This window comes from Macaca nemestrina, chromosome X (genome assembly GCF_043159975.1).
Source record: "Macaca nemestrina isolate mMacNem1 chromosome X, mMacNem.hap1, whole genome shotgun sequence".
NCBI classification, from domain to species: Eukaryota; Metazoa; Chordata; class Mammalia; order Primates; family Cercopithecidae; genus Macaca; species Macaca nemestrina.
The window spans coordinates 77356683-77382876 of NC_092145.1; the positions used below are offsets into that span (position 1 = coordinate 77356683).

General features: G+C 36.1%; 1 protein-coding gene across 10 annotated transcripts in view; it reads left to right on the forward strand.

Annotated features, from left to right (window-relative positions):
* Nucleotides 1-26194, forward strand: part of LOC105464243 (ATRX chromatin remodeler) — a 284777-nt gene that overhangs the window by 178307 nt on the left and 80276 nt on the right. For all 10 annotated transcript variants that reach the window (XM_011711962.2, XM_011711997.2, XM_011711976.3 and 7 more), the window contains 5 exons: nt 10625-10755; nt 11368-11456; nt 11606-11775; nt 17626-17779; nt 21457-21563. In XM_011711962.2, the coding sequence (XP_011710264.2) occupies nt 10625-10755; nt 11368-11456; nt 11606-11775; nt 17626-17779; nt 21457-21563 (651 nt within the window). The remainder of the gene's footprint in view (nt 1-10624; nt 10756-11367; nt 11457-11605; nt 11776-17625; nt 17780-21456; nt 21564-26194) is intronic.

Sequence of the window (26194 nt, forward strand, 5' to 3'; positions counted from 1 at the left end):
CTTTCCATTTTTTTGGTGTCCTCTTCCATTTCTTCCATCGATGTTTTATATTTTTCATTGTAGAGTTCTTTTACTACTACTACTACTACTACTACTTTTTCTTCTTCTCCTCCTCCTCCTCCTCCTCTTCCTCTTCTTCTTCCTCTCCTCCTCCTCCTCCTCCACCTCCTTCTTCTTCTTTCTTCTTTCTTCTTCTTTCTTTTTTTTTTGTTTTTGAGACAGAGTCTCATTCTGTCACCCAGGCTGGGGTGCAGTGGTGCAATCTTGGCTCACTGCAACCTCTGCCTCCTGGTTTTAGTGATTCTTGTGCCTCAGCCTCCTGAGTAGCTGGGATTAAAGGTGTGCATCACCACACTCCTCTAATTTTTGTATTTTTAGTAGAGGCAGAGTTTTGCCATGTTGGCCAGGCTGGTCTTGAATTCCTGGCTTCAAGTGATCCACTCGCATTGGTCTCCCAAAGTGCTGGAATTACAGGCATGAGCCACTGTGCCCTGCCTCACTTCTTTAATTCAGTTAATTTCTGAATATTTTATTTTATTTGTAGCTATCGTAAATAAGATTATTTGCTTGATTTCTTCAAATTGTTCATTGTTGGCATATAGAAATGCCAATGATTTTTGTATATTGATTTTGTTACTTGCCACTTAACTGAAATTATTGATCAGTTTGAATAGTTTTTTTGGTGGAGTCTTCAGTTTGTTTGTTTTTTCTTTTTCCAAATATAAGGTCATGTCATCTGCAAACAAGGATAATTTGACTTCTTCCTTTTCCATTTGTATGCGCTTTGTTTCTTTATCTTCTTTGATTACTCTTAGTAGGACTTCCAGTATGATGTTGAACAACAGTAGTGAAAGTGGGCATCCTTGTAGTGTTCAAGATCTTAGAGCAAAGACTTTCAGTTTTTTTCCCATTCAGTATGATAGTAGCTGTGGGTCTGTCGTATATAGTTTTAATATGTTGAAGTATGTTCCTCTGATACCCAGGTTTTTAGGGCTTTTTATTATGAAGGGATGATGAATATTATCACATGCGTTTCCAACATGAATTGAAATAATTATATGGTTTTTATCCTTCATTTTGTTGATATGATGTATCACATTGATTGATTTCCATATGTGTGTGTGTATATATATTTATATGTGTGTATGTATGTATGTATGTTTTTTTTTTTGTAGAGTTGAGGTTATGGTTTTTATCCTTCGTTTTGTTGATATGATGTATCACATTGATTTTCTGTGTGTGTGTGTGTGTGTATATTTATATGTGTGTATGTATGTACGTATGTATGTGTTTTTCTGGCTTGTTTGTTTGTTTGTTTGTAGAGGTGAGGTCTCTTTATGTTGCCCAGGCTCGTCTTGAACTCCTGGGCTCAAGGGATCCTCCCACCTCGACCTCCCGAAGTGCTGGGACTACAGGTATGAGCCATCGCACTCGGCTGATATCCATAAACTGAGCCATCGTTGCATCCCTAGGATAGATCCCACTTGGTCATGATGAATGACCTTTTTAATGTGTTGTTCAATTTGTTTTGCTAGTATTTTGTTGAGGATTTTTGTGTGAATGATCATCAGGAATATTGGCCTGTAGTTTTCCTTTTTTGATGTGTCTTTGTCTGGTTTCGGTATCGTTGTAATACTGGTCTCAGAAAGAATTTGGAAGTATTCCTTCTCTATTTTTCAGAATAGTTTGAGGAGGATTGGAATTAGTACTTCTTGGAATGTTTGGTAAAATTCAGCAGTGAAGGTATTAGGTACCTGGCTTTTCATTTTTTAATTTTTCTTTGGGGGGTGGGGTTGGGGCTTTACATGCCATAATATGTTTATTTTATTTTACATTTTCATTTTAGGTTCAGGGGTACACGTGCACATAAATTGGGGTAAATTTACCCGCACATGTACCCGTGAACCTAAAATGAAAAATATTTAGGTAAATTGGGGTCTCTAGGTTTTCTTTGCTTTGGAGACTTTTTATTATTACTTTGATCTCATTAGTTGTTATTGGTCTGTTCGGGTTTTGGATTTCTTCCTGGTTCAATCTTAGTAGATTGCATGTGTCTAGGAATTTGTCCATTTCTTCTAGGTTTTCCAATTTATTGGCATATAGTTGGTCATAGTAGCCTCTAATGGTCATTAAATTTCTGTGGTATCAGTTTTAATGTCTCCTTTTCCATCTCTGATTTCATTTATTTGGGTATTCTCTCTTTTTTTTCTTAAGAAGTCTGGCTAAAGGTTTGTGGACTTTATCTTTTCAAAAAACCAAGTGTTTCATTGATCTTTTCTACTTTTCTTCTCTTGCTTTTACTTCCTTAAGATGCATCGTTAGGTTGTTTATTCAAAGTTTTTCTACTTTCTTTGATGTTGGTACTTACAGCTATAAACTTCCCTCTGAGTACTGATTTCACTGTATCCCATAGGTTTTTGGTATGTTGTGTTTCTATTATTATTTGTTTCAAGAAATTTTAAATTTCTTTTTCAATTTCTTCACTAACCCACTGGTTATTCAAGAGTATATTGTTTACTTTTCATGTGTTCAGAATATCAAAAATTTCTCTTGTTACTGATTTCTAGTTTTAATTCATTGTGGTCAGAGAAGATACTTGATGTGATTTCAATTTGTTGGAATTTTAAATACTTTTTTTGGCTTAATATACGATGTCTCCTTGAGAATGATCCATGTGCTGGAGAGAAGAGTATGTATAATACAGCCATTAAATGAAATATTCTTTAAATATCTATTTTGTGTATTTGGTCTGTAGTGCAGATTAAGTCTGATATTTCTTTGTTGATTTTCTGTCTGGATTATCTGTCCAACACTGAAACTGTGGTGTTGAAGTCTCCAGCTATTACTGTACTGGGGGCCTATCTCTCTCTCTCACTCTAATAATGTTTCCTTTGTATATCTGGCTGCTCCAGTGTTGGGTGCATATATATTTAAAATTATTATATCCTGGCCGGGCATGGTGTCTCACGCCTGTAATCCCAGCACTTCGGGAGACCGAGGTGGGCAGATGATTTTGGGTCAGAAGTTTGAGACTAGCCTGGCCAACATGGTGAAACCCTGTCTCTACTAAAAATACAAAAATTAACCGGGGTTGGTGGTGGGCCCCTGTAATTGCAGCTACTCTGGAGGCTGAGGCAGGAGAATCGCTTGAATCTGGGAGGCAGAGGTTTCAGTAAGCCAAGATCCCGCCACTGCACTGCAGCCTGGGCGACAGGGGAGACTCCATCTTTAAATAAATAAATAAATAAAATAATTATATCCTCTTGCTGAACTTACCTCTTTATTAGTATATACTGACCTTTTTTGTCTCTTCTTACAGTTTTTATCTTGAAATCTATTTTGTCTAGGTATAGTGACTTTTTTATAGGCTCTTTTTCGATTTCCATTGGCATGGAATATTTTTTTTCATCCCTTTACTTTAGTATATGTGTGTTTCTATAGGAGAAGTGTATTTCTTGGTAGGCAACTGACCAATGGCTGTTGTTTTTACATCCATTTGGCCAGTCTGTGTTTTTTGATTGGAGAATCTAGTCCTTTTGTATTCAATGTTATTGTTCTTGTTGTTGTTATTATTATTATTATTATTATTGAGACAAAGTCTCCTTCTGTAGCCCAGGATGGAGTGCAATGGCGCAGTATCTGCTCACTGCAACCTCTGCCTCCCAGGCTCAAGCTATTCTCCTGCCTCAGCCTCCCAAGTAGCTGGGATTACAGGCACACTCCACGATGCCCAGCTAATTTTTGTGTTTTTAGTAGAGATGGGGTTTCGCCATGTTGGCCAGGCTGGTCTCAAACTCAGGACCTCAGGTCATCAGCCCATCTCAGCCTCCCAAAGTGGTGGGATTACAGACATGAGCCACTACGCCTGGCCCCTATTATTATTATTATTTTGAGACTGAGTCTTGCTATGTCATTCAGGCTGGAGTGCTAATTTTTGTATTTTCGATAGAGACAGGGTTTCACCATGTTGGCCAGGCTGGTCTCGAACTCCTGACCTCAACCGATCCACGCGCCTTGGCCTGCCAAAGTGCTGGGATTACAGGCATGAGCCACCGCACCTGACAACCATAATGTTTTAATTACTTTGCTTTGTAATATAATTTGAAACCAGGAAATGCCTCCACCTTTGATTTTCTTTGTCACAATTGTATTCACTATTCGGGGTGTTTTGTGGTTCCATATACATTTTAGGATTGCTTTTTCTTTTTTTCAAGGTGAATTTCTTTGGATATTTGATGGGGATTGTGTTGAATCTGTATGTCACTTTGGGTAGTATGTACATTCTAACAGTATTAATTTTGCTAATACAGAAAACGTAGACTATTTGTGTTCAATTTCTTTCATCAGTGTTTTTCAGTTTTCAGTGTACAGATCTTTCACTTCATTGGTTAAATTTATTCCTAAGCATTTTGTTTGTTTTCATACTACTATAAATGGCATTGTTTTCTTGATTTCTTTTTCTGATTATTTTCGTGTAAAGAAATGAAATTGAGTTTTGTATGTTGATTTCGTAGCCTCCAATGTTACTGAACTTATTAGTTCTAACAGTTTTTTAGTGGAGTCCTTAGGGATTTCTATATATAGGATCATGTCCTCTGCAAACTAGGATGATTTTAATTCTTTATTTCTGATTTGGATGCCTTTTATTTGTTTTTCTTGTCTAATTGCTTTTGGTAGTACTTCCAGTACTGTGTTAAAGAGAAATGATGAGAGGTGGGCATCCTTATCTTGTTCCTGATCTTAGAGGTAAAGCTTTTAATTTTTCCCCATGGAGTGTGATATGACCTGTGGGGTTTCATAAATGGCCTTTATTATGTCGAGGAAATTTCCTTCTGTAACTATTTTTTTCTTTTTTCTTTTTCTTTTTCTTTTTTTTTTTTTTTTGAGACGAGTCTTGCTCTATTGCCCAGGCTGGAGTGCAGTGGTGTGATCTCGGCTCACTACAACCTCCACCTCTGGAGTTCAAGCAGTTTTCTGCCTCAGCCTCCCGAGTGGCTGGGATTACAGGCACCTGCCACCATGCCTGGCTAAATTTTTTGTTTTTTTAGTAGAGATAGAGTTTCACCGTCTTGGCCAGGCTGGTCTTGAACTCCTGACCTCGTGATCCACCCACCTCGACCTCCCAAAATGCTGATATTACAGACATGAGCCACTGTGCCCGGCCTTGTGTAACTATTTTGTTGAGAGGTTTTATCATGAAAGGATTTTGAACTTTGCCAAATGCTTTTTCTGCATCTATTGAGATGATTATGTTGTTTTCATCTTTTATTTTGTTAACGTGATGTATCACATTGGCTACTTTGCATGTGTTAAAACAACCTTACATCCCAGGAATAAATCCCACTTGGGCCTGGCGTATAAACTTTTTGATGTGTTGTTGAATTGGGTTAGTTAGTATTTTATTGAGGGTTTTAATATCTATGTTCATCAGTGATATTAGCCTATAGTTTTCTTTTCTTTCGGTGTCTTTGTCTGCCTTTGGTATCAGGGTGATGCTTACCTCGCAAAAAGAGTTTGGAAGTATTTCCTGTAATTCTGTTTTCTGGAAGAGTTTAAGAATTGGTATTCATTGTTTTTTGAATGTTTGGTAGAATTCAGTTTTGAAGCTATCTGGTTCTGGGCTCTTTTTTGTTGGCAGGTTTTTTTTAATTACTACTTATTTCTTTTTTCTTAATTTTATTTTTAATTTAATTATTTTATTCTATTTTATTTGAGACAGAGTATTGCTCTGTCTCCCAGGCTGGAGTGCAGTGGCGTGATCTCAGCTTGCTGCAGCCTCCGCCTCCCAGGTTCAAGCAGTTCTCCTGCCTCAGCCTCCCAAGTAGCTGGGATTACAGGTGCCCACCACCATGCTTGGCTAATTTTTTGTATTTTTAGTAGAGATGGGGTTTTGCCATGTTGGCCAGGCTGTTCTCGAATTCCTGACACTGTGTGATCCACCTGCCTGGGCCTCCCAAAGTGTTGGGATTACAGGCGTGAGCCATCTTAATTTTGTTGGTATAAATTTATGGGGTACATGTGTAATTTTGTTACATGGATATACTATGTAGTGGTGAAGTCAGGGCTTTTAGTGTACCCACAGAATAATGTACATTCTACCCATTAAGTAGTTTCTCATTCACTCTTCTCCTTTTCCCCCACCCTTCCAAGTCTCCATTGTGTATCATTACACACTCTACATCCATGTGTTCAGATTATTTAGCCCCATTTATAAGGGAGAACATGACACTACTTATCTTTCTGTGTCTCAGTTGTTTCACTTAAGATAATGGCCTCCAGTTCCATCCTTGTTACTGCAGAAGACATGCTTTTGTTCTTTTTTATGGCCAAATAGTATTCCACTGTGTGTATATACTACATGTTCTTTATTCATCTTTTGATAGACACTTAGGTTGATTCCATAGCTTTGCTATTGTGAATAGTGCTACAATAAACATATAAATGCAGGTATCTTTTTTTAAAACCTTTTTGATATAATGATCTCTTTTTCTCTTGGTAGATACCTAGTAGTGGGATTGCTGGATCAAATGTTAGTTCTATTTTTAGTTCTTTGAGTAATCTCCATACTGTTTTTTCATGGAGTTTGCGCTAATTTACATTCCCACCAATAGTGTAAACATATTCTCTTTCCTCCCCATCTTTGCCAGCATTTATTTTTTGACTTTTAAATAATAGCCATTCTAACTGGGGAAGATATGTCATTGTGGTTTTGATTTGCATTTTTCCGACGTTTAGTGATGTTGAGAATTTTTTCATATGCTTGTTGGCCATTTGTTATATCTTCTTTTGAAAAATGTCTATTTATGACTTTTACCCACTTTTTAATGGAATTATTTGTTTTGTTTTTTGTTGTTGTTTGAGTTCCTTGTAAATTCTAGATATCAGTCCCCTGTTGGGTGTATAGTTTGGAAATATTTCCTCCCATTCTGCAGATTGTCTGTTCACTCTGTTAGTTATTTGTTTTGCTGTACGGAAGCTTTTTATTTAAGTCCCATTTGTGTATTTTTGTTTTTGTGGCTTTGCTTTTGAGGTCTTAGTGATAAATTATTTGCCTAGAGCAATGTCCAGAATGAATTTCTCTAGGTTTACTTCTAATATTTTTATTGTTTCAGCTCTTACATTTAAGTCTTTAATCTATCTTGTGTTGATTTTTGCATGTGGTTAGAGATAATGGTGCAGTTTCATTCTTCTGCATGTGGGAATCCAATTTTCTTAGAACCATTTATTGAAAAGAGTGTCCTTTCCTGAGTATATGTTTTCGTTGACTTTGTCAAAGGTCAGTTGACTGTCAGTATGTGTCTCTATTTCTGTGTTCTGTACTCTGTTCCATTGATCTTTGTGTCTATTTTTGTACCAGTACCATGCTGTTTTGTTTACTGTAGCCTTGTAGGGTAATTTGAAGTCAAGTAATGTGATACCTTCGGCTTTGTTCAAGAATTAATATTATTGGCCAGGCATGGTGGCTCACGCCTGTAATCCCAGCACTTTGGGAGGCTGAGGCAGGCAGATCACTTGAGGCCAGGAGTTTGAGACCAGCCTGGCCAACGTGGCAAAACCCCGTCTCTACTAAAAATACACACACACAAAAATAATAAGCCAAGCATGGTGGCAGGCACCTGTGGTCCCATCGGTAGCCTGAGGCAGGAGAATGGCTTGAAGCCATGAGGCTGAGGTTGCAGTGGGCCGAGATCGTGCCCCTGTACTCCATCCTGGGCAACAAGGAGCGAAACTCCGTCTAGGGAAAAAAAAAAAAAAAGAGAATTAATATTATTAAAATGACCATACTACCCAAAGCATTCTACAGATTCAAACCTATTTCTATCAAAATACCAATGTCATTTTTTATATAATTAGAAAAAAAAATCCTAAAAGTCTTATGGAACCAAATAAGAGCCCCAGTAGCCTCAGTCTCTTTATTTGTAATTGGTCTGTTGAGGCTGTTTCTTTCTTATTCAGTGTTGATATATTGTATGTTTGTAGGAATTTATTTCCTGTAGATTATTCAACTTCTTGGTATATAATTTTTCATACTAGTTCTTTATGATCCTTCTTTATTTCTGAGGCATTGGATTGTAATGTGTTCATGTCTATTTTATTTATTTGAGTCCTCTCACTTTTTTCTTAATAGGCTAAGGGTTTGTTGGCTTGCCTTATTTTTTTTTCAAAAAACCAGATTTTTTCTCTATATCATCTATTATTTGATTTACTAATGCTTTGATAATTATTTCCTTCCTTCTGCAAGCTTTGGGTTTAGCTTATTCTTTTTCTAGCTTCTAGAGGTGTAAAGATAGATTCCTTATTTGAGATTTTTTTTTAATGTAGGCATTTATCATTAAAATTTTCCTTTTATTACTAAAGTATTTTCTTTAACCACATTCAAATGAAATTAGAAACCAATAACTGAAGGAAAGTTTAAAAATTTACAAATACATGTAAATTAAACAACATATACCTAAGTAACCAATGGACCAAAGAAGAAATCACAAGGGAAATTGAAAAATGCTTAGAGGTTAATGAAAACAAAAACACAGGGTTCTAGAATATGGGATATAACTTAAATAATACTTAGAGAGAAATGTATGGTGGTAAATACCTGTATTAAAAAAGAAGAAGGATCTCAAATTTATAATCCAACCTTCTACTTTGAGAAAGTAAAATAAGAGCAAATTAAACCGAAAACAAGCAGGAGGGAGGAAATAATAAAGAAATATGGTAACAGAAAAACAGTAGGGAAAATCATTGAAACCAAAAGTAGGTTCTTTGAAAAGATTAACATAATGGACAAACCTTCCTTCACTTACAAAGTAATGGAAAAAAAAAAAGGCACAGCTAAAATAAGGGCTGGCTACAGTGAATCATGCCTGTTAACCCCAGCCTTTTGGGAGGCCAAGGTAGAACAATCCTTTAAAGCTAGGAGTTTAAGAACAGCCTGGTCAACAAAGCAAGACCCTGTCTCTACAAAAAATAAAATAAAAAAAAAAATTAGCGAAACCTAGTGGCATGCACCTGTAGTACCAGCTTTTGGGAGGCTAAGGCAGGCAGATGGCTTGAGCCCGCAGGAGTTCGAGGTTGCAGTAAGCTGTGATTGCACCACTTCACTCTAGCCTGGGTGACAGTGTAAGACCCTGTATCAAAAAAGAAAAAAAAAAAAAACAGAAAGAAAAATGACCTAAAGTAAGGAATAAAAGAGTATCACTACCTACCTGACAGAAATAAAAAGAATTATAAGTGAATATTGTCAACAGCTGTATGCCAAGAAATTATATACCTCATTTTCATAGCAGTGATTTCTGTTACACAATAGAAATACCTCTATCAGGCAAAATAATAATCGGCAGGTTTTTATGCATTATTAGTGTTTCGTATCACTACTAAATTTTCTATCATTCACTCATGGAGGCAAAATTTGCTAATTATTTAAACAACTTACATTGATTAAAACCATGAATAGGAAAATATGTTATTGCTTAAATGCTGTTTTTTCCTTTTGATCGGTTTTATTCTTTTGCATGTTACCTTCTTGATAATATTATTATATTAATGAAATGTGCATTCATTTTCTTTATGTTTTGTAGGAAAATGATAATTCTGTTGAAATTATTCTGGATAGAGCAAAGCTAATATTTACATTTTATGTACATCAAAAGCATAATTTTTGGAAGGTCTGTTTTTTTTGTTTGTTTGTTTTTTGTTTTGTTTTTTTTTTAGGAGACAAGGTTTGCTCTGTCACCCAGGCTGGAGTGCAGTGGTGCAATCATAGCTCATTGTAACCTCAAACTCCTGGGCTCAAGTGATTATCCCACTTCAGCCTCCCAAATATATAGGGTATCTAGGGCTATAGTTGTGTGCCATCATACCTGGCTAATGTTTTTGGGTTTTTTTTTCTTGGTAGAGACGGAGTCTCGCTGTGTTGTCCAGGCCTGTCTTGAACTCCTGGCCTCAAGCGGTCCTCCTGCCTCGGCCTCCCAAAGTGCTGTGATCACAGGTGTGAGCTACTGTCACTGCCCTAGGAGTAATTTTTTTGAGTGAGCATGGTTGGCGAGAGTCAGTAAAGGATGATCTGCATGGAGCGAAGTTTATTTATAACAGGCGTTTGTAATCTAGGATCCATGGATAGAATTTAGGTGATTATATGTACCTGGATAAGAAAAAAGTTATGTATTAATTTCCCTTAACCTCTAGCTAAAGCAGCAGCATTTTTTCCAGTGATGAATAGAGGCAGCAATCTATAGTAGTGTTAGTGATAACCATGACTTTGTTACCAATAGAAATCAGAACTATTTTTACATGTTGTTCCTGATACCTCAAAATCATTTATGTTTACTTCAGAATTTTAGGTATTTATTAAACCTGTGCATATTTTGTTACTTAATGCATTAATTTTACAAAGCACATATTTCTGTAGTACAAATTTGTTCTTTAATGTTTTGATAATTTCTATATGATGGGTTTCTTTTGCAATCCTATTTATTTTACGTGTTTCAAAACGATATTATAAGAAAGAGAGTTTATAAGCTTCTCTACACTGCCAAAAGGGTTTATGTCACAAGATTAAAACTCCTAATCTAGAAACTTGGTTGATATAGACAATTTTTGTGTCTTTAACCATATTTCTTTTGATCAGGTGTGGGCAATAATAGTGAAGGTGGAAGAGGAAAGGCAGGTGCAAAGCTTTTCCAAGATTTTCAGATGTTAAGTAGAATATGGACTCATCCTTGGTGTTTGCAGCTAGACTACATTAGCAAAGAAAATAAGGTAAGTCAGGTAACTTAGTTTAAAGGCATCTATTCAAAGCAGAATAAACTTAGAAGAATAATTGACCTACAGACTATATATTCAAATTTTCTATTGCTTTGTTCTATTCTATGTCTTATTTCTAACTTCTATATGTCTTGCATGTATTATGATTATAGAAGGAGTGTTAAATGTTATTTTGTTGAGCCCATTTTTAAAAACTTTTTATTCTGAAATAATTTTATACTTATAGAAAAGTTGCAAAAATAGTTGTGAGAATTCCCCTATACCTTTGACCCGGTTTCCTCTAATATCAGCATGTTGCATTAGTAAAGTTATCAAAACTAAGAAATTAACTTTGGTACAATACTGTTAACTAAAAGGCAGACTTTATTTGGATTTCTTCAATGTTTTTACTTATGTCTTTTTTTGTTTTCCATGATCCAATCTAGGACCTCCTATTGCATTTAGTAAGCGTATCTGTCCTGTCTTCTTTGTCTACTAAAATCTATAATAGTTCCTCAGTCCTTCCTTAGCTCATGCCAATTAACTTATTCTTAAATGAACATCATTATAACTTCCAATATAAGTTGAGATATTCTATTAAAATAGTGGTCATTTTTTTTTCTCTAGGGTTATTTTGACGAAGACAGTATGGATGAATTTATAGCCTCAGATTCTGATGAAACCTCCATGAGTTTAAGCTCCGATGATTATACAAAGTAAATTGAATACTTTTTCGTGCTCTCCTGTATTGACAAAGTTAAAACCCCTACTTGCTGATTGACCTCTTATAATTGGCATTTATATCTTTCCTATGCTTTTCTAACAATCTGAATGGTTTTTTTTTTTCTTTTTTCTTTTTTTTTAGAAAGAAGAAAAAAGGGAAAAAGGGGAAAAAAGATAGTAGCTCAAGTGGAAGTGGCAGTGACAATGATGTTGAAGTGATTAAGGTGTGGAATTCAAGATCTCGGGGAGGTGGTGAAGGAAATGTGGATGAAACAGGAAACAATCCTTCTGTTTCTTTAAAGCTGGAAGAAAGTGAGTCTAATGAATGTTGTCTTTATCATGGAACAGTGATTTGGAAAATGTCATGTCGTTAGTCCTTCTTTCAGTCACTTACCTGACTAATTGACTCAACGGAATTTCTTTCCTCAATTGATGAGTCTAATCAAGTACTCATAATTACAGTAAATATCTGATGAATCTTTAATTTATAAGCAAGCTACTCTGTGCTCTCTGGTATTTGGGAGGAAAGGTAAAAAGAAAAACTAATGTTTATTTACTTGTATATACCTAAACTCTATTATTTTAACTACATGTGTTAGCTAACTGAATTCTTGAGCAGGCTTGCAGTATAGTTGATAGTTTTAAAAATGAGTAGGAGAACTGGAATTCAGACCTAGATATGTCTAATCTCAAAGTCACCATAATATTTTCACTTAACTGTATGGGAATAAATGGAAACATTTCAGATGATCAGTTGTGATTGTAGTTAAGTTTTAGTCAGTATTATACAGTAAAACTATTTTAAGCATTTAGTCTTTTTCCTTTGTGATTCTTCAAAATCTGCAATTATCTACTTTAGGTTTCCTGTATATTATGTACAGTTTGTATCACCTCCTTTGTTTTCTTTCTGTCTCTCTTGTGCATGAAAGTGAAGTCTTAGACTGAACTCTGCAGTGGTTTAAGTTGTCTTTACCTATATATGAGTTGAAGGATTAGTGTTGAGACACTGTATCCTACTAGTGCAGCCTGTATGTCTAGGAGCTTAAAAACTGGGACCAAATATCTGCCTATTTGAAATAGCAGATACTGTGAAGAGAGAACAAGGTAGTGGCTTTAAATATTTGGCATTTGGGAGTTGTGGAACAAAGTAGTTAACTGTCTGTAAGGAGAAGAGAGTTGTGGGGGCTAACTAGGTTAGTGATCCTGTGATCAAATAAACTTGGCTGGTCTCAGGCCTACAGCTGAAATAACTTGGTGATTAATTATTTTAATTTTATTTTTTATAATTTCAACTTTTATTTTCAGGGGTACATATGCTAGTTGGTTAACATGGGTATATTCCATGATGCTTAGCTTTGGGGTGTGATTGATTCCATCCCCAGGTACTGAACATAGTACTCAGTAGTTAGTTTTTCAGTCTTTGCCCCCTTTCTCTCTCCCCACTCTAGTAGTCCTCTATGTCTGTCGCTCTCCTCTTTATATCCATGTGTACCCAGTGTTTAGCTCTTACTTATATGTAAGAACATGCAGTATTTGGCTTTCTGTTTCTGTGTTAATGCACTTAGTATATAATGGCCTCCAGCTGCATCCTTGTTGCTGCAAAGGATATGATTTTGTTCTTTTTTGTGGCTGTGTATATTCCATGGTTTATATGTACCACATTTTCTTTATCCAATCCACTGTTGATGGGCACCTAGGTTGATTCCATGTTTTTGCTATTGTGAATAGTGCTGTATATGAGTGCATGTGTCTTTTTGGTAGATTTATTTTCCTTTTGTTTTATACTTGTAATGAGATTGCTGGGTCAAATTGCAGTTCTGCTTTAAGTTCTTTGAGAAATCTCTAAACTGCCTTCCATAGGTGATTAACTAATTTACATTCCCAACAACATAAATGTTCCCTTTTCTTTGCCCCTTCTCCAGCATCTGCTGTTTTTGACTTTTTAATAATAGCTATTCTGACTGGTGTGAGATCGTATCTCATTGTGGTTTGGATTTGCATTTCTCCTGTGATTAATGATGATGAGCATTTTTTCATGTTTGTTGGCTGCTTGTGTGTTCTCTTTTGAGAAGTATCTGTTCTTGTCTTTTGCCCACTTTTTAATGGAGTTATTTGTTTTTTTGCTGTTGAATTAAGTTCCTTATAGATTCTGGATATTAGACCATTGTTGGATATATAGTTTATGAGTATTTTCTCTCATTCTGTAGGTTGTCTGTTTACTCTGTTGATAGTTTTTTTTGTTATTTTGTGTTTTTTTGTTTGTTTTTTGTTTTTGCTGTGCAGAAGCTCTTTAGTTTAATTAGGTCCTAGTTGTCACTTTTTGTTTCTATTGCAATTGTTTTTGAGAAATTAGTCATAAATTCTTTATAACTTGGTGATTTCTTTATAAACATTTCTCTCTTCAGTACCTCCATGTAATAGACAGATGGCAGTCTAACAGTAGACTCTGACTTCTCTTAAGAAATCAGGGGAATAGTGAAAATTAAACTACAAAATTTCTCTTCTCATTCTTCTCTTCTGTTACCCCATAAAAGCAGTTTACTATCAGTGTTCATCTTCTGGATAGATATAAAGAATATTTTTATCAGAATAATACATTATTATGGTGTAATTTAAGGCAGTGAGAGGTTCCTGTATCTCCTTCACTGCTGCCCCAATCTGCCTTTTCCACATAAATTCCTCAGTCTCTCATATCATAGTTAAAAATATATAAAGTTTACATATTCCTGGAAATTATTTTCTTAAAATACTCTTGTTGAATTTTTTTCTCATAACTTATGGCTAGGAGGAGCAGAAGAGTAGACCAGTCAGTGTGCATTGTCCTGTGCTATAAATGGGTTACGTAAGAGTATACTGAGATTTTTTTTTTTTTTTTGAGATGGAGTCTCGCTGTGTCTCCCAGGCTGGAGTGCAGTGGCGTGATCTCGGCTCACTGCAAGCTCCGCCTCCCGGGTTCACGCCATTCTCCCGCCTCAGCCTCCCAAGTAGCTGAGACTACAGGCGCCCGCCACCACGCCCGGCTAGTTTTTTGTATTTTTAGTAGAGATGGGGTTTCACCATGTTAGCCAGGATAGTCTCGATCTCCTGACCTCGTGATCCACCCGCCTCGGCCTCCCAAAGTGCTGGGATTACAGGCTTGAGCCACCGCGCCCAGCCGATTTTTTTTTTTTTAAGTGTACTGAGATGTTGATCCTTCATCACTTGGGAGTACAATTGGAATCTGAGGCAGCTGGTTTGCCTCCATAAATGAGTAGTCTCTTCTATTTTTCCTGGTCTACTATATAAGCATTAACAGTTTTTACATATGCCATAATGTGAATGGGTTGGAAAGCACTGAGGGCAGAATGTAGGAGGCTACATGTCATGAGCCCGAAAACATGCAGGGAAGGCCATCAGTTCCAAAAGACAAATTTTGACCACTTGTCTAGGATTTTTGTTTCATTTTAGTTGTGTGCAATCAAATATAAGTCATTTGTATATGGATATATTTTATATATTTTTGTAGCTTATGTACCTGTATAGTATATTAGAAGCATTCTCCAGAACTAATAGATAATAAGAATTTATTTTTTTCTTTGCATCTGAGTTAACTCCATATAAAACGGAGTGTATCATAATGTATGGACATACATAGCTGGTACTGTATAACTTTTAAAAAATTACTTTCTTACAGTAAATATAAGAAAACCTGAATAAGAAGTATTAAGGGGCTAGTCTGCCTCCTTAGCGCAGTAGACAGCACGTCGGTCTCATAATCTGAGGGAAGTATTAAGGGGCTGACAATGTTGTACCTGGAATTTGAAATGGATATTAAATAATTAACTAGCTATAATTGTGCTACAATATGATTTTTGCCACATATTTTATTTTCACGTCAAAGAGTTACTGTTTGCTTTAATCCTTTTGTAGTAGCTTTCTCATTTTTCTGAGAAGCAGCATCTTGAATGAGTCATTTAAGTTTAGCTTACATCATCCCTATTTCTGTGTTTTAAATGTTTTATTAGAAGGAGAGTTTGTGATCACGAAATGACTATGTAAATTACTTCAAAGTGTAGATTTATTATTAAGTATTTTTAGAGTAAGCTTCATTGGTAAGCATTTGCATTTTAAAACATATGTAATTAATTGCATAGATATAAACTTTTGTGACAGAATCCTTGTATATGATGTAGAGCCATAATATTAGTACTAATATACCATATTTATTCACTCAACAGATATTTATAAAGTGCTTACTATATGCCCAGACATAAGGAGGGAACTGATAAGCCTAAATGGTAAATTGAAGAAGGTATGCTATGGAAATCCTAGGGAGATGCTAGTCTTGAGACTAGCAGCTTTGATTTTCATTTATCCAGGGACAGAATTTGAGGCTTCGAGCCCTCTGTAAGTTGGAGAGTTCTGTGACCCCTTCTCAAAGCCGAATCCCTTTAAAGTTTACAATCCCATGGACAATCCAGGGAGTTGACACGGAAGTTTATCTATTTCAGCCAGGGCTCTTGGTTGGGAAAAATAGTTTCATTGAATTTACGGTCATGACCTTCACCTCACATACTTTATGGTTTGAATTTATGTTACTCATATATTCGTAAAAAATCCTAAGCTGAAATATTAACTTCACAAGTAATTCTGAGTTGGTGATTCCCTAGAGACCTGGTAGAAGCAAATGTAGAATCACTCTGGAATAATATGACATTAACTAGGGCTACCCAGAAATTTCACAAATTGTAGCTACACCTGTGAAAATAACCTTAGGAAAAGCTAGGAACAGAAAGTATTAGTAGTCAACCTGAAGAAAGTTAGCATACAAAATAAATGGCATGATTAGATTCTCAAGAACTTCTGATGATAGAAGTATTTGATAAAGACTATACATATGTCTAAAATGGTATTTTTAAAATTCCAATCATAACTTTATGCCAGAAAATTTAAAACTTAAAATACACAGTATTTAAGAAAAATATACTCAGCAATTAGCATTCATTGCAGTCATTTCATATCAGCCAAAAACAAGAAACAATCTAGATGTCTATGAGGAGAACTAATAAATGATAGTGTATTCATGCAGTGGAATACTGCATGGTAGTTAGAATGATTGAACGGGAACTCCATGACAAGCATGAGTAAGTCTTGCTTTGAGTGAAAAAGTAATTTGTAGGATTTTACAAACAGTATAGCCATTTGTATAGTTTAGTGATACACATGCAGTAAAAAACATAAAACACATGCAAAAAAGGGTAAATATATAATTTAGGGGTTTAGTTACCTATTGGAAAAGAAGGAAGGAAAGAGAATGGGATCATGTAGGATCTTATATTAGGCTTCGGATTATTAGGCTTCAGCTTCATCCGAATTTTTAACAGTGTTAAAATTTGATGAAGATGGAATGTGGAAGCACATTTGTTTCTTATCTCTTAAATACTTTTCTGAGTATTTAAATTTTTGTAACAAAAATATATTTTAAAATACTTTGTATTAAAAAGCAATTGGGAAAGTGTATAAACATGCTAAACCTGCCATATTTCTTATTTTGAATCAAACTATGTTGAAATCTTTTAATACATTATTTTATGCTACTTTCTCCTTCCACCTTTCATAGTCAAAGTTTGTGGGGAAAATATATAAGAACAAAAACATATGATATACTGATTCTGGGGTCAATTCTTGTTGGCGGTTTCCAGATCCTAGTAGCACAGTGAAATGTTTTCTACCCCCGAGGTCTTTTCTGTCGTGATGACTGAGCCTTTCCATCTCTGTTGATTGCTGTCTCATGGAGTATGTTTGGGGGCGTTTTACTCTCTTAGGGCCTGGTGGGAGGGGGTGGTTTCTCATCTCTTTGGGTCTCTGTCTTTCTGAACTCTACTCCTACCACGAGGGTTTGTCTCTTACACTTGCACTCTCTCAGAGTCAATCTCTTGCTTGTTCTCTTGTTTGGCATCTCCTTCCTTTCCCTTTTTCTATCTAGAGCTCACTCTTCTGGGATAGTCTCTGTCTTTCTGTGCTGTATGTGTGTGTGTGCCTGCCTGTGTCTTTTTTCCCTCCCCTCTCCCAAGTCCCCATCAGTTTCTTACTCTCCCCATGGGTAGGTCTTTTTCTGTCTCTCTTGCTCTCTTTCCATTTCTTTTCTAATTTACCTACTTATGTTCCATTTGTCTTATTTAGGTAAAGCTACTTCCTCTTCTAATCCAAGCAGCCCAGCTCCAGACTGGTACAAAGATTTTGTTACAGATGCTGATGCTGAGGTTTTAGAGCATTCTGGAAAAATGGTACTTCTCTTTGAAATTCTTCGAATGGCAGAGGAAATTGGGGATAAAGTGTAAGTGCTTTACCATATTTATTATATAAATGAATCTTTTGATAATGTTTTTATTGCTTAAACAATGTATTTGAACAAATCTGTTGCTTTTCCTTCCTTCCTAAAGATGTGATTTATTTGATCATTGTAGTGCTAGGCCAATACAAGCAACTATCTTTTTTGTAAGCCACTAGTTTTGATTGCATATTCAGGTTATTTCTTCAGTGTAAATTTTTGCTTCTAGCTATTTCAACTTGAACTTATTTCCTTGGGTAGAGCTCTTAGTTGAAATTTGTGTTTCTCCATCTTCAAAATCATTTTTCGGTTTATGTAGTGTGGCTTCTACCCTGTTGCTGTACTGAGATTTCCCCCTGTAAAGTCACTAGTGACCTTCTAATCCTCAAATCCAGTGGACATCTCTCAGGCTGTATTTTATTTCACCTGCTTGATTATTCTTTATTCTTCTTCTTTTTTTTTTTTTTTTCTCTCTTCATCATGAGACAGAGTCTTGCTCTGTTGCCCAAGCTGGAGTACAGCGGCACAATCATGGCTTACTGCAGTCTTGACCTCCCAGGCTCAGGTGATCCTTCCACCTCAGCCTCTCCAGTAGCTGGGACCACAGGCACATGCCACCATACCCAGCTAGTTTTTTTATTTTTAGCAGGGACAGGGTTTCACTGTGTTGCCCAGGCTGGTCTTGACCTCTTGAGCTCAAGTAATCTGCGTGCCTCAGCCTCCCAAAGTGCTGGGATTACACGTGTGAGCCACCACACCCAGCCCAATTATTCTTTCTTTATCATTTATTCTTAGTTTTTTGTTCCACTTCTAACATTTTTGCCCATTCTCTTCTTTGTATCTTCACCCCCCTTTGAGATGGAGTTTTGCTGTTGTTGCCCAGGCTGGAGTGCAATGGTGCGATCTCGGCTCACCGCAACCTCCACCTCCCAGGTTCAAGTGATTCTCCTGCCTCAGCCTCCTGAGTAGCTGGGATTACACGCACGCACCACCATGCCCAGCTAATTTTATTTTTAGTAGAGACAGGGTTCCTTCTTGTTGGTCAGGCTGGTCTCGAACTCCTGACCTCAGGTGATCCGCCTGCCTCAGCCTCCCAAAGTGCTGGGATTATAGGCATGAGCCACCACGCCTGGCCTCCAAAAACATATTTTTAAAGTTTTGAACCAGACTTATTGTCTAGGCTGCTAGGTCCCAACATCTGATTATAAATGATTTTTAAAAGGTATCTGAGATGCTTTTTGGTTTTTTTTTTTTTTTTTTTTTTTTTTTTTGAGACAAAGTTTTGCTCTTGTTATCCAGGCTGGAGTGCAGCAGTGCAATCTCAACTCACTGAAATCACCTCCGTTTCCTGGGTTCAAGTGATTCTCCAGCCTTGCCTCCTGAGTAGCTGGGATTACAAGCACACACCATCATGCCCAGCTAATTTTGTATTTTTAATAGAGACATGGTTTCACCATGTTGGCCCGGCTGGTCTTGAACTCCTGACCTCAGGTGATCCACCTGCCTCAGCCTCCCAAAATGCTGGGATTACAGGTATGAGCCACCGCGCTCAGCTTGAGATGCTTTTAATAAAATTTTTAAATAAGGCTAAAATAATCTTTTATGTTTAAAAAAAATCTCAAAATATGGTCTCAGAAACAAAAGAGTTCTTCATGTTGTCTGCAACTGGAAAAGGTTAATAGAGAGAACCATTTGTATAGACATTTAATCCTAACAACTTTTTTCCTTTTTCACCGTAAGACTTCTCTGAGTTCAGTGGTTCCCAGAACCAGCCTTAATTACTAACTGACTAAAATCAACCTGTTTCCAGTATAGAAACCCAGATTACAGATTAATTCCAATTTAATAATTAGTATTTCTAAGACTTTAAGTTTCTCACTTACAGGAACTTTCAAGAACTTAATTTGTAGCTTAGAAAGAATTGATTCAATTATGTTTTTGATTTTGGGAAAGATAAACTACTGAGGGGTCAAAGCATAGGCCTTGGTCATTTGAGCTGAGCACTAGGAATCAATTCATTTTCTTACCAGCATTCTAGACGTAGTTAACTGGGAGATACTAGACTCCGACAATGTGGAGCTCAGGAAGTCATACAATAGAAAACACTTATGTGGTTAACTCCAACAGCTGTTTCATAGGTTCAATTTTCTGTTCTACTAATTCTGAAGATATGTAGCAGGGAATGTTGAAGGATCTTCAGGAGTCATAAGCACCTTCATCTCCTGTAGTATAGCTTTTAGAATAAAAATAAAACTTAAAGCATACTTGCCACAGGTATATTGTTTCTTGTATACTGATCTACTTTCTTTGCATATATAAAGGACAATAGAAGACCTCTTATATTCTTTTTCGAGATTTTTTTCTTTTCTAGTATATAAGTATGTTATAAATTCTCACCAGTGGGTTAGACTAGAATAATAATTTTAAAACTATTTCTCAGAGCCCCTGCAAATTGATGACCAAGAGGAGAGGGTAAGGGCACAGTAACATTTTTCCTCCTTCTCCCACAATGCCTAAAACAGCTTGCTTTTATAATTTATTTTATTTGAACTCTACACAAAACTTGATGTGAACAAATAGTTTTCATGGCTAAAAAGGAGTTAGAAAATTACTAGGGCAGAGAATCAGGAATTTGCAGACATATTTGAAATGTGATGACAAAGTGTTATAGAATGCATGTAATTTTAAATTACTAAAATACTTGTAATAGGAAAACTTTTTACATTCTCTAAACAGTGTCTTTTGTAGAGCAGAAGTTTTAAATTTTGATGTCTAATTTATCAACTTTTAAAGCAATCATACTTTGTGTCATGTGTAAATAATTTTTTGCCTAACCCATGTTATGAAGATTTTCTTCTGTGTTCTTCTAAACTTTGTTTTTACAGTTAGATTTATGCTCCATTTTAAGTTATTTTTTGCAAAAAGTATGCAGTTTAGGTTGAAGTTCGCTTTTTTTCATGTGGATGTTCAGTTTTACCAAGACCTTTTTTTTTTTTTTTTTCTTTGAGACAGAGTCTCGCTTTGTCGCCCAGGCTGGAGTGCAGTGGCGCAATCTTGACTCACTGCAAGGTCTGCCTCCTGGGTTCACGCCATTCTCCTGCCTCAGCCTCCCGAGTAGCTGGGACTACAGGCGCCCACCACCACGCCCAGCTAATTTTTTTGCATTTTTAGTAGAGACGGGGTTTCACCTCGTTAGCCAGGATGGTCTTGATGTCCTGACCTTGTGATCCACCCGCCTCAGCCTCCCGAAGTGCTGGGATTGTAAAAGCGTGAGCCACCGCGCCCGGCTACCAAGACCATTGTTTAAAACACTATCGTTTTACCATTGAAATGCCTGGGCCCTACAATTAATTATACTATATGGCTCTCTATCTGGATTCTATTCCGTTCTATTGATCTGTGCCTGTCCCTTTACCAGTACTACACTGTCTTGGTTACTGTAACTTTGTAAGTATTGAAATCATGAAGAGTCAGCCCTCCAATTTTGTTTTTCTTTTTCAGAATTGTCTTCCCTCCTCTGATGTGGCATTCTCATATACATTTTACAATCACCATGTAATGTCTACAAAAAAATCCTGCTGGAATTTTTGTTACAATTGTGTTAAATTTGTAGATTGATTTAGGAAGAAGTGATATCTTTACTAGGAATCTTCTAATCCATAAACACTAATCTGTTTTTTTAGCCTTGTTTTCAGCCAGTCCCTCATATCTCTGGACTTGATTGAAGATTTTCTTGAATTAGCTAGTAGAGAGAAGACAGAAGATAAAGATAAACCCCTTATTTATAAAGGTGAGCTACAAATATTTCTGTATCGTAATTTTTAAAATACTGATTTAAACATACTATACAAACATTTTAACAACAAAAGAAACAAAACTACCCAGAGTCTCACAACACTAACATATCAACATTTTTTTGCAATGTCTCTTTGTCCTTATCCATATATATGTGTAGCGTTTTTCAAAATAAAATTGTATTGTCTATATTTGAGGTTTACAACATGGTGTTGTGGGATACATATAGATAGTATAATGGTTACTGTAGTGAAGCAAATGAACATATCTATCATCTCTCATAGTTTTTTTGATGACAAGAGCAGCTAATATCAACTTAAGAAAAATTCCTAATACAGTAGTCTTTGATGTTGAAATTGTAGGATAAATTAAAATTTTTTGGTTTCTAAAGCAGTTTTTTTGAGAGATAATTCACATCCTGTACAATTCACCCATTTAAAGTGTGGAACTCAATGGTTTTAATATATTTATTCACAGAGATGTGCAAACATCACTAGAGTCAGTTTTTGAACATTTTAATCACTACCAAATAAAACTCTGTACCCTTTAACTAGTACTCCCCTACCTAGCCCAAAACTGCCTCACATAAGCAACCACTAATCTCCTTTATGTTTCTAATAGATTGATATATTCTGGACCAGTCGTATAAATGGAAACATGTAATATGTGGTCTTGATAGATATTAGGGTTGTTCTCACCTTTCAGCTGTTGTGAATAGTACTGTTGTGTACATTTGTTATACAAGTTTTCATTTATTTAAATAAATGGTGATACCAAACTTTTCTACACTGCGTGTACTATTTCAGTCCTACCAGCAATGTACAAGCCTTTCAGTTTCTCCACATTCTTATCAACACTTGTTATTTTTCATTTTTGTTTTTATTATAACCATCCTAATGATTGTGAAGTGATATCTTATGATTTTAATTTTCATTTCTCTAATGACTAATAATGTTAAACATCTTTTAATGTACTTGTTGGCTATTTCTTTATCTTCTTTGGAAAAAATAGATATACAGATCCTTTGCCCATTTTTGAATTGGATTGCTTATCTTTTTGTTGTTGAAATGTAAGTGTTTTAAAACGTGTATTCTACATACTAGGCCCTTATATATATGATTTGCAAATATTTTCTCTCATTCTATGGGTTGTCTTTTGCTTTCATTAAAAAAAAAAAGTTCCTGTGATCTGTATCACTTTCTTTTATTTATTTATTTTTAATTTTTTGTAGAGATGAGGTCTCCCTCTATTTGCCCAGACTGGTCTTAAACTCCTGGGCTCAAGCAGTCCTCCCTCGTTGGCCTCCCACAGTGCTAGGATTACAGGTGTGAGCCACCATACCTGGCCATCTGTTGATTTCTTGAGTGTGTCCTCTGATGCACAAAAATATTTTATTTTGTTGACCTCCAATTTATTTTTTCTTTTGTTGCTTGTGCTTTTAGTGTCGTATCTAAGAAACCATTTCGAAATAAAAAGTTGTGAAGATTTAACCCCTGTGTTTGCTTAAAAGAGTTTTATAGTTTTAGTGCTTGCACTTAGATCGTTGATCCATTTTGAGTTAATTTTTATGCATGATATGAGGTAAAGGCTCAACTTCAATCTTTTGCTGTGGTTATCCATTTGTCCCAGGACTGTTTGTTGAAAAAAATATTCTTTCTTTATTGAATGGCTTTTGTCACTCTCATTAAAAAGGAATTGATGGGCCGGACGCGGTGGCTCAAGCCTGTAATCCCAGCACTTTGGGAGGCCGAGACGGGCGGATCACGAGGTCAGGAGATCGAGACCATCCTGGCTAACACAGTGAAACCCCGTCTCTACTAAAAATACAAAAACTTAGCCGGGCGAGGTGGCAGGCGCCTGTAGTCCCAGCTACTCGGGAGGCTGAGGCAGGAGAATGGCGTGAACCCGGGAGGCGGAGCTTGCAGTGAGCTGAGATCAGGCCACTGCACTCCAGCCTGGGTGACAGAGCGAGACTCCGTCTCAAAAAAAAAAAAAAAAAAAAAGGAATTGATGATGGAGATACGTATTTGTTTCCTAACCCTCAATTCTATTCCATTGATCTATATGTCAGTCCCTGTGCTAATACTGCACTATTTCATTACCATCGCTTTGAAAGTAATGTTGAAATTGGAAAGTGTGGCTATTCCAGATCTCTTGGAATTCCACATCAACCTTAGAATCCCCTATAAATTTCTACAAAGAAGTCAGCTTAGATGCTAATAGGGATTGTGTTGAATGTATGGTAATTTTAGGAAGTACTGCCATCTTAATAATATTATGTCTTATCCATGAATATAGGGTGTTTTGCCATTTATTTAGGTCTTTTATTTATTTCACCAATATTTTATATTTTGCAGAGTATACATTTTACACTTTTGTTAAATGTATTTGTACATATTTTATTTCTGAGGCTGAGTGAAATTTGTTCTTAGTGAATTCTTTAGGATTTTTGTATACAAGATCATGTCATCTGCAATTACAGATAATTTCCTTTCTAATCTGAATGCCTTTTATTTGTTCACTTATCCAGTTGCCCTGGTTAAAACCTCAAGTACAATGTTGAGTTAAAGTGGCAAGAGCTGACATCCTTGTCTTGTCTCTAATCATAGTGTGAAGGAATCCAGTTTTTCAATATTTTGTATGATGTTAGTTTCATAGATACTGTTAAGTTGAGGAAATAGTCTTCTCTTTCTAGTTTGTTGAATGTGTTTATCATGAAAGAGTGTGACATACTATCTTGATTTCTCTGCAGCTATTGAGATGATCATGTCATGGTTTTTTTTCCCCCATTCTATTAACATAGTGTATTACTTTGATTTTCAGATGTTAAACCAACCTTTCATACCTGGGATAAATCCCACTTGTCATGGTGTATAATTCTTTTTATATGGTCCTGGATTCAGTTTGCTATTGTTTTTTGTTGTTGGCAATGGAATGTTTTAATTGGCTTTTTTTATTTGTACTGATTATGAAAGTATTATTATATCTTGCATATATAATATTGGCTGTATAATATTCCATCATATGGCTGTACATAACTTGCTTAATCATTTGATTGCTTTTTCTAATTTTTCAACTTTTTTTTTTTTTTTTAAGAGACAGGGTCTCACTCTGTCACCCAAGCTGAAGTGCAGTCAAGCAGTCTTGGCTCACTGCAGCCTCTGCCTCCTGGGTTCAAGTGATTCTTGTGCCTCAGCCTCCTGAGTAGCTGGGATTACAGGTGTGTGCCACCACGCCTGGCTAATTTTTGTATTTTTTGTAGAGATGGGGTTTTTGCCGTGTTGGCCAGGTCTTGAACTCCTGGCCTCAAGTGATCCGCCCACCTTGGCCTCTTAAAGCACTGGAATTACAGGCATGAGCTACCACATCTGGCCTAATTTTTTAACATTTTAAATTTTTATACATAAATTTATATCTGCGTTTTAAACTTTTTTGCTTAAGATAGATTCCTAAGAGGAGAAATCATTTACCAACAGGTATGATCTTTTTTAGGCCTTTTGAAACATTGTCAACTTACTTTCCAGAACAGTTGGATTAGTACTCCTAGTAGCAATCCTTGAATGATCACTACACCGTTGCCATAATAACTAAAACCTTTCTTAATAGGTGAATAATGATATCTTGTATTTGTTTTAATTTGCATTTATTTTATAACCAGTAACATAGATTGTCTGCTAATCTCTTCTTGCTTTTACTGCTGACTGATGACTATGTTTCTGTCTGCCTGCAATGCTCTCTCCACCCACACTATCTTCTTCACCTGATTAATTCCTATCCATTCTTCATCTTTCATGTCCAGTGAGACTCCTCAGTACCGACTTTCCTCCTCCTGACTCCAATAATATGTCTGATTTTTTCCTTGTAATTTTTGTGGGTACATGGTAGGTGTTACGTATTCATGGGTTACATGAGATATTTTGATATATGCATGCAATGGATAATAATTACATCAGGGTAAATGGGATATCTGTCATTTCAAACATTTATCCTTTGTGATACAGAAAATCCAATTATACTCTTTTAGTTATTTAAAAATATACAATTAAATTATTTTTGACAGTAGTCACCCTGTTATGCTAACAAATACTAATTCTTATTCATTCCAACTATATATTTGTACCTGTTAACCATCCGTACTTCCACCCCAACCACCCACTACCCTTCCCAGCCTGTGGTAACCATCCTTCTACTCTATATCTCCATGAGTTCAATTATTTTTATTTTTAGATCCCACAAATAAATGACAACATACAAAGTTTGTCTTTCTCTGCCTGGCTTATTTCACTTAATGACCTCCAGTTCATCCATGTTGTTGTAAATGACAGGATCTTTCTCTTTTATGGCTATATACTACTCCATTGTATGTATCACATTTTCCTTATCCATTCATCTGTTGATGGACACTTAGGTTGTCTCCAAGTCTTGGCTGTTGTGAATAGTGCTACAATAAACATGAAAGTGCAGATATGTCTTCGATATACCAATTTCCATTATTTTGGGTATATACCTAGGAGTGGGATTGCTGGATTCTTTTTTTTTTTTTTTTGGTTGGGGGAGACAAGGCCTTGCTCTGTCACCTAGGCTGGAGTACAGTGGTGTGATCTTGGCTCACTGCAACCTCCACCT